The sequence below is a fragment of the Carassius auratus genome, chromosome 18, assembly GCF_003368295.1.
Source record: "Carassius auratus strain Wakin chromosome 18, ASM336829v1, whole genome shotgun sequence".
In the NCBI taxonomy this organism is placed as follows: Eukaryota; Metazoa; Chordata; class Actinopteri; order Cypriniformes; family Cyprinidae; genus Carassius; species Carassius auratus.
This window is the reverse complement of record NC_039260.1, coordinates 11852692-11861253: the sequence shown is the minus strand read 5'-3', so window position 1 is coordinate 11861253 and position 8562 is coordinate 11852692. Positions and strand designations below refer to the sequence as shown.

The following is an 8562-nucleotide window of genomic DNA, read 5'->3' as shown; positions in this document are numbered from 1 at the left end:
AAAACATGATAAAATGATTAGAAAATACTCCAAAACCCAGTTGTTATACGTTAACAACAATGCACTTCATATAAAATTGTATAGTTAATAAAAAAAACAATTCAAGATTTTTCTGTTTTATCTTTTTATATTCAATCCATTCCCAAAACAAATATTCTTCATCAATATTTCATAAACTTAACCAGTTAAAATGTTTTATCTCTCTTAATATTCTTTAAACATAACATTCTAACGGAATTCTGCATTTAAGATGCTTAAAATTATAATATTATATAAAAAAAAAACCATGGCAAAACATGACAAAGCATAGGTGAATTCCTATCACAACGGCATGATTAGTGGTTACTGTAGTGAACAGTACAAAGGGGTGAAATACTTATACAATACATAAGGGTCCATCTCCACGTGTGTTGCTTGGCAACAGCATGCTATCACCAATGCTATATTTGCTCTGCTTGTCAAGGCCCTAAACACTTAACACCACAAATTCCCATTGGATATGGAAATTTGAGAGCAGAGACACTTTAACATGAGTCAAGCATGGTTACAGTTGTGGTCACAAAGAGGCGGTCACACAACACTTTTAAATTTAATTTGTATGCATGTGAGAACGAGACACCGGAAACACAAGCTCACACGAAACATTTGCATTTTTGGGCATTTCAAGTCAAATTTTTTGGTGAACTGGGAATTCCTATCGTCACCAATAAAATAAAATAAAAAGACACATCATGATGTAACCTTTTAGCTGAAAAAAAAAATAACACAAACTTTAAAGCTGCAGGTTTGGAAAAGGAAGTAGCCTGTAGGTCTTCTCATTTGGGATGTATTATTTGTTGTGTTTTTTTTTCTCTATAAACATCTAGGGTGTCCGCAGGTTAAGGCGCATTAATGGAAATGCTCATGTGTGCAGTTTTAAGCCAACATATGGCTTTTTCTTTATTATAAAAATCCTTTAAAGTGAAAGGAATAGTTAACACAAAAAATGAAGTGTCACCATTTACTCCTCTTTTCCAAAACTGTATGATTATTTTCTTCTGCAGAACACAAATTGTATTTTGAAGAATTTTGATAACCAAATCATTTTGGCACCCACTGACATCCATTAATCAAAAAAAAATTCCACAGAAGAAACAAAATCATACGTTTTCGGAATGACATGAAGGTGAGTAAATGATGACAATTATTATTTTTTTCTTTGTTATAAGCTTAAGTGTTTGTGGTAAACACAGCACATGCTTTTACTCAAGTCTCTTGTCTACCGTAGAGGAAAAAAAACAACCTTGACATTTCATGCATTTGTTGCTGGGTGCCATGCATTATAAAATCTTTATTACAAACCCCACTTTAATCTGAAAAAATGTTTCACTCACAGGGGCACAGGAGAGCAGATATAAAATTAGGATGGGGGATAGAGCATGATTCCTATAACCAAACAAAACGAGAGCAGTTATGTCCACACTCACATTTAACAGATACTGCATCTGTCCCTTTTTTCCCCTTGTATCATCAATTCAGAACACTCCATGAGGTAACGGCATATCAACTTCCCAATCCATCAAGTGTGGTCCTAGAGTTTCTCCACTCACTCAAATGGATATTCAGGTGGGTTTTAATTTATAAAAGGGGCAAACTGGATAAAAAGGGATGCCTTTTAGTTTTTCCGGGCTCCCAGTCTCTTGAATACACTGACTGCCCCAGCGTCCATCTGAGCCCCGTGAGTGTCGCCTGTGCTACTACTGACCTTATGGCTGGCCAGAGCAAAGCTGCCCTGGGCTTTGCTTCTGCTGCTCGTAACACGACTGTCCTGGGTGTCTGCAGGCTGACTGACTAGAGGGGTCGAAGAGGTAGGGTTGACTGACGGGGCCTTGCCCAGTCTCTGGAGTACACCCAGTTTGGGTGTCCCCTCCTGGCTGGAGGAGGAGGTAGAGGAGGAGATAGGTGGTGTGCCTTCAGATAAGGGGAGTTTGTACTTTGCACCTAGTCTACGCAGAGTGAGGGGTTTAGATTTGGCAGTAACAGTCTCTTTTTTAGAATTGGGTGGGGGTCTTTTAAGAACGCCGGCATATTGTAGCACTGAGCCCTCACCGTCGCTGTCATTGTCCTCTAAAGCCTCTGCAACACCATCGGTCTTTCCTCCACCCTTTTCCTCTTTCCCTGCTTCACCCAGCCGGCTAAACACACCTGTTGGCTGCTGCATGAAAAAAAAAAGTGTCAGAAAGACAGTGATGTGAAAAATAGAATCACCTTACCATAAATGAACATCAGTTAATGCATTAGGATTCTTTTTGGTTCTATGTAAATTTATACATATACAAATAGATTTATAAAATTTTAAGTTAAAGCTACATTAGAATTAAAGGGATAGTTCACCCAAAAATGAAAATTACCCCATTTTTAATTACCCTCAAGCCATCCTAGGTGTATATGACTTTATTCTTTCAGACGAATGCAATCAGTTATATTTTAAAACAGATGACATATGACATCAACATCGTGAGAATATGCTAGTCTCATGAGAACCAATGTTTGTTTACAAGAAATTTTTTAAGGGTTCATATGATGCGATTTCAAGTTTTCCTTTCTCTTTGGAATGTTACAAGCTGATTGTGCATAGAAGACCCCTGAAGTTGCAAACACTAAAGTCTCAAAACCAACGAGATATTCTTCATCACAGTTAAGACTCTGTCCACCGCCCCCCCCCCCCCCCCCCCCCGAATTCTGAATCAGCTACTGTATTGTATGTTTTTTTTTTTAGTTTAAGTATTTGCTATTGACTGGTTAAATATAACTCCAATTGCATTAGTTTAAAGAAGAAAGTCATATACACCTAGAATTGCTCTTTTCACAATTTTGGGTGAACTTTCCCTTTAACAATGAACTACCGTATTTTCCGGACTATAAGTCGCAATTTTTTTTCATAGTTTGGCTGGTCCTGCGACGAATTTGACATGAACCGAGAGAAATGAATCAAGAGAAAACATTACCTTCTACAGCCGTGAGAGGGCGCTCTATGCTGCTCAGTGCTCCGGTAGTCTACACTGAAGACACAGAGCGCCCTCTCGCGGCTGTAGACGGTAATGTTTTCTCTTGGTTCTAAATAAATGCGACTTATAGTCCAGAGCGACTTATGTTTTTTTCCTCATCATGACGTATTTTTGGACTGATGCGACTTTACTTAGGTGCGACTTATAGTCCGAAAAATACGGTATAGCATATTTTTGAATCAACTTTAACCTAGATTAATCAATGACCTAAAATTGCACTAATTTAAATGTTACTGTAGTGTAAGAACTAAATAATAATGTAATGTGTAATGTAATTGTGTATAATAAAGAAAAAACAATGCTTAGTATCTGAATTTTTGCGGTCTTGTTTATCTGATGGACAAAATCAATACAATAGAATTTCTCACCTTATTGGCTGAGGTGGTGTCTGCCTTAGACTCTGCCCCAAGTCTATCAAACACTGAAGCACGCTTTAAAACCTTAGCTGTGTCAAAGAAGGGAAGATTATAAGATCAATCTTATCTGTATCAATTTCAAATGATTAGTTAGGCGGTTCTAATTCAACAGTCCAAATTATTGCAATATCATATTAGCTTAAAGACTAAACAAAATATAGCATCTCAGGGCACCTTTCTTTGCCTGCTGTGCCAGGAGGTGCCGAGTGCGAGCTGTTGTGCCTTTCGGCATGTTTATGATATATTTCCCCTCCATTTCTCTTGTGACTCGCCGGCGCTTCACTTTCAACCCATTTTCTTCTGCTGGCTTGCTGGGCACTGTGAGAAAGAGAGTTTTATATCATCCTGTTCCATTTAAAGAAATAGTTCATCCTAAAATGTATTCAACTTTTCAAATGTTCAGGGTCAGTAAAGTTTCTATATTTTTAGAAATTGATACTTTCATTTAGCAAGGATACACAAAATGTATAAAAAAATTATATATATATATTTTTTTTTTATTCAAATAAATACTGTTCAATTATTTTCTATCAACTTTGAAAAACATCAGTTTCAGTTTTCACAAAAATATTAACCAGCATAATTGTTTTCAAAATTGATAATAATAGGAAATGTTTCTTGAGCAGCAAATTAGCATATTAGAATGATTTCTGAAGGATCTTTTGAAATTTGACAAAATATTAAAATGGTAAACGGTTCATTTAAATACTTAAATATTACAGTCTTTACTGTACTTAGGAAATCTGACCAACACCAAACATTTAAACAAGAGTGTATATATGCTACATGTGTGTATTTATGCAGTAAGATTAACATCACTGCTTGTTATCCTAATCAGATGTACCTGTTTTGGCACTGGCGTTGGAGACGGTTACTGAAATTCGGTTGTCAGGGCGCCGAGCAGGCGTGCTTGGTGGGGAGTCCCGGCTCAGAGCATTGGCAATCATGCGTGTGGCAGCTGTCAGGGGAACATGAACATTACCAGAGCTACAGCTTCAGCTCACTCACAACAAGATAAACCACTCCCTGTCTGAGCAACTAGTAGAAGAACTGCATATAAATAAGTGTATAAAACTGCATTTTAATACTTAAGATACTTACGAGTGTTAGCAGTACGTCTCAGTTCAGCCTGTACACTAGTCTGTCCAGACGAAATGGCCTCGGTTGTCGTTTTACACATATCCTGCATTAAGTAGATAAAAGATCATTATTTTACATTTAGAATATTGAAGCATGTCAATGCAAGGGTATGCATGAAAGACAAGAAAACCTTTAGTGATCAAGACAAGTTTTGGACGAAATTTCAACAATAAAATGGTTCAATAATCAACAGTTGAAAGGTTCTTTCAACCAAAAATTACAATTCTGTCATGAATGACTCACCCTGATGTTGTTCCAAACCCTTAAGACCTTAGTTCATCTTCAGAACACAAATTAAGATATTTTTGATGAAATCCGAGAGCTATCTGACCCTCCATAGACTGCTATGCACCTGAAATGTTCGCAGAGCCAGAAAGGTAGTAAGGGTATCATTTCAATAGTCCAAGTGGCATCAGTGGTTCAACTGCAATTTATAAAGCTATGAGAATACTTTTTGTGCACAAAGAAAACAAAAACAACAACTTTATCAAATAATTCTTCTCCTAAAAAAAACACATTTTCACCAATAATCGAGAGTACCACAATGCAGCGTGCTTCTCTGAGCGTAAACAAGGCGGAGCACATTGTCTACATGCAGAGGTACTTTCGATAATGGCGGAAGACATGATTTGGAGGAGGAGATTTGTTTTTCATTTCATCAAAAATATCTTAATGTGTGTTCAGAGGGTCTTACGGGTTTTGAAAAACATGAGGGTGAGCAACTGATGACTCCTTGTTGATGATGATTTATTTTTGGGAAAACTATCCGTTTAAAACATAAACATCACCTGTCTATACACATGCTTTGCGTGTTTGAGAATGGCTATGATGTCCCCGATGACTGTAATTCCCAAGTCCATCATTATTTCCTTACTGAGGTCCATAAGCATGCTTTTCTGAATCCTGAAAACAGAAAAGTGGTTGAGGTTTTTACAGCATCCAGTTGTGCAGTAGATGAATAATATTCTGTTCACATTTCAGAGAAGGCCAGATTTTGACTGTCCAAAATGGTGAGAAGAGACCTAGCAAGTGAAGCACACAAAAGCAAGGCGAGACCGATCCTGCACTGAACAAGATGAACCAGTTCATGTCTATTTAGAAATACTTCCTACCTTTACAAGGACACCTTTTGCTTCAGTCAGAATTTAATTATTCTGATTGATGAACCTGAATGCAGCATCTAAATAAATTGGGTTGACGTGCGGGTTTATATCTCATAAGCTTCATATCAGATTTGATCTTGTGACATGCACACACTGCACAAATATACAGTGTTCTCCTACCATTGCTTCTTTACTTTGTTTAAAGGAGCGGTCTTCATATTTATCTTGGGTCCTAATTAGGAGACGACAAGCACACGTCGCTTTGTGCTGTGCTGTTTATATTTATCAAGCCATAAAATTGCCCATTCCTGTGGCCATAACAAGATGTCTTTGACTGAGAGAAGTGAGGACTAATGAGATGTTGTTCTGCTCCACTTCCCAGAAAATGAATGGAAGGAGAATTTTTGAATAAGATGACAGTCATTCATGACACTTCATTCTGCAAAAACAACCAATTGTTCCACCTGTCATACATCATTACGACATTTCTACATCATTATGCAAGCGAGGCACTTTACAGTTCCAGTTTGCAATGTGATTGGGGGTTCACATGTCCTCTAGATCAGGTTTAGGAAAAGTCTGCACAACCCATTTCCAATCCAGTCAAAACTTAATTCACCTAATTGCGTTTCCCAAAAGCATCTATGGTTGTGAGTTTTGTTGAGATTTCAAATGGAACTACCTGCCATAGTTAGCTAACGATGTTCTTGGAAAACGCACCCCAGATCGATTAATGTGTTTACATGAAGGATTTTTAGTTCAACTGAGCCTTTAAACCGATTACTAATGGATTATTTGGTTGCATGTAAAAGTGTCTAGTGAAAGCCAATGATTTTTTTTTACCTGTTATCAACAAACGACACTGCGTAGTTGACAGCCAGTCCAGGAGGGATCCCAGCATCTCTGAAGAACTGGATCCATTCTGAGGTGGCTAAAAAATAAAAAGTACTTATATGCATTCTGAAGTATAACATACATTTTAATCCAAAGAGAAACATAGACTTTTTTTGTCACAAAGTGACTGTAAAATTAAAACTGTCAGAAATGTTACACATTATGGTCAAGATCACCATTTTATCTGTTGATGTAGAAACAATGTTCTATCATGTATCGTATTTGTTAAGCACCCGCAGACACGATCGTGAACTATTTTGATCTGTCAGATGTCCGTGTTCTCGGTCTCAGAGGAAAGTGCAGATAAAATTAAGTGGCTTTGATTTTAAAAACTAAAAAAAAATAATGAAGAATATATATATGTACTAAAAACACTGAATGTGGAGAAAAGAAAACTTAAAAACTGTATTTATTGTAATGTATATGTATTTGGCATTAATTGGATGACACAGTTTGTGTTTTCATATGATTTGGGGAAAAGCAATCACATACAGACTCAAACGATCAATTCTAAGACACAAAAAAAGTGTTGCAGACCCCGCATGGAAAGGAGGTCAGCAGGATATGGCACAAGCATGACAGAGAGAGAACACATGGTCAGTCAGAGCAGCTGCTTGAGTGTTATTTTTAAAGCCATGAGTCTGGTGTCAGCAACTGAAATCTCCTGCTCAAGGGTGTTCACATGATGAGCAAAACTATCTGAATGGATACAGTCAAAATTAATTCACAAAAAAATATTAAGTTAAGATGTCTTCATGCATATTTCCATTTAATATTCTCCACAATATTCAGTGCTCAGTACTTCAGTCATATTACTAATGCATAATGTGAGGTTTATTACAGCACCTTTCTAAAGGGATAAAAAAAAAAAAAAACAGTCTAGAATGGTTTGCTGGTCTAAGTTGATTCCAAACACTGGTCAAGTTCAGCTGGTTTAGCGGGTCAAGAACTGGCCTCACAGTTGAAAAGTTGCATAATTCTTAAATCATCCAACAGACCAACCTGACTGAGGCTGGGAGACTAGTTTCAGCAAACCAGTTTTGTTATTTTACAAATGTGTGGTGTATTTGTTTTTTCAGCAGAGTATAACTTAAAAGTTCTTAGTTTACACTTACTATCTGCCACAGTCATTTTAAGGGACGCATACCGCAAGAACACTTGAAATTAATTGGACTAAATTATACAATACAAAAATATTTCCCTGTAATGGCTAAAAATAATATATTTAAGAACGCCTGCGTGATATAAACAGCATATAAATAACAACTGTTGTGTAATGCAGACAGAGCGTGGCCTGTTTTCATTGAACCAAGCCGCAGTACTGCGCTTTAGCTCTTCGTGAAGACCAAACCTAAACCTCCAGAAGACACTCTCTTCCGAATTTCCCACCACGGGTAGTTAGATATTGATTTGGGCGTCTTTGCGGACCTGTACAGTGACCATATTCCATACATTCGGGTCATTTCTTTCTCTTACCTGCTGTGACCGTCGCCATCTTCCCAGGGAAAAACCAACGCGTTGCGGAAATCTTGTGACGTAACATCCTCTCCGTCTTCGGAACAACTCGACTGACCCGAATGTTCCGAGTGACCCGAGCAATCGCTGGCTCCAAAACTCGTCTAATTCAACGTTCTCTTGCTCCAGTGGGTCATTATGTGTGTAATTTCCGGCACCATGAAAATTGAAAGTGTGTTATTAAACGGAATATTCCAAAACAGCCTCAGTCACCTTTTATAACATGGAAAACAGATACAATACAAGTGAATGATGACATTTTGCCTTTTCCTTTTCATCAGGGTAAACAAATGATGATAGTATAGTAATTTTTGAGCGAAAATACCTTTTAAATTAAGATCTGGCTAATTGTCCAATGCTACGTGCTATTTCTATTTTATCCACTAGAGGACGGTAAAATCTCATTCATATCATGACGCTGTTTTAAATGCATACCCCCCCCCCCCC

The 8562-nt window shown here is 37.4% G+C and overlaps 1 protein-coding gene across 2 annotated transcripts; it reads right to left on the bottom strand.

Annotated features, from left to right (window-relative positions):
• Nucleotides 1-107: 107 nt before the first annotated feature.
• On the bottom strand, nucleotides 108-8183 carry LOC113118463 (uncharacterized protein C19orf47 homolog). 2 transcript variants are annotated; one of them, XM_026287668.1, is made up of 8 exons: nucleotides 8077-8183; nucleotides 6550-6637; nucleotides 5392-5506; nucleotides 4565-4646; nucleotides 4308-4421; nucleotides 3638-3781; nucleotides 3416-3492; nucleotides 108-2194 (listed from the first exon to the last, which is right to left on the bottom strand). In XM_026287668.1, the coding sequence occupies exons 1-8, from the start codon at nucleotides 8141-8143 to the stop codon at nucleotides 1655-1657; spliced, it is 1227 nt and encodes a 408-aa protein (XP_026143453.1). In that variant the 5' UTR covers nucleotides 8144-8183; the 3' UTR covers nucleotides 108-1654. The 2 variants fall into 2 exon arrangements, with proteins under 2 accessions (XP_026143453.1, XP_026143454.1); XM_026287669.1 differs by having other exon boundaries at nucleotides 108-2191.
• Nucleotides 8184-8562: the final 379 nt, after the last annotated feature.

Excerpts from the sequence above, each read along its gene's own strand:
- LOC113118463 (XM_026287668.1), bottom strand. The coding sequence starts at position 8,143 with ATGTTACGTCACAAGATTTCCGCAACGCGTTGGTTTTTCCCTGGGAAG. Across the intron at positions 6,638-8,076 it reads GATGGCGACGGTCACAGCAG|CCACCTCAGAATGGATCCAG; the intron begins GTAAGAGAAAGA and ends TTTATTTTTTAG. Across the intron at positions 4,422-4,564 it reads GAGACGTACTGCTAACACTC|CTGCCACACGCATGATTGCC; the intron begins GTAAGTATCTTA and ends TTCCCCTGACAG.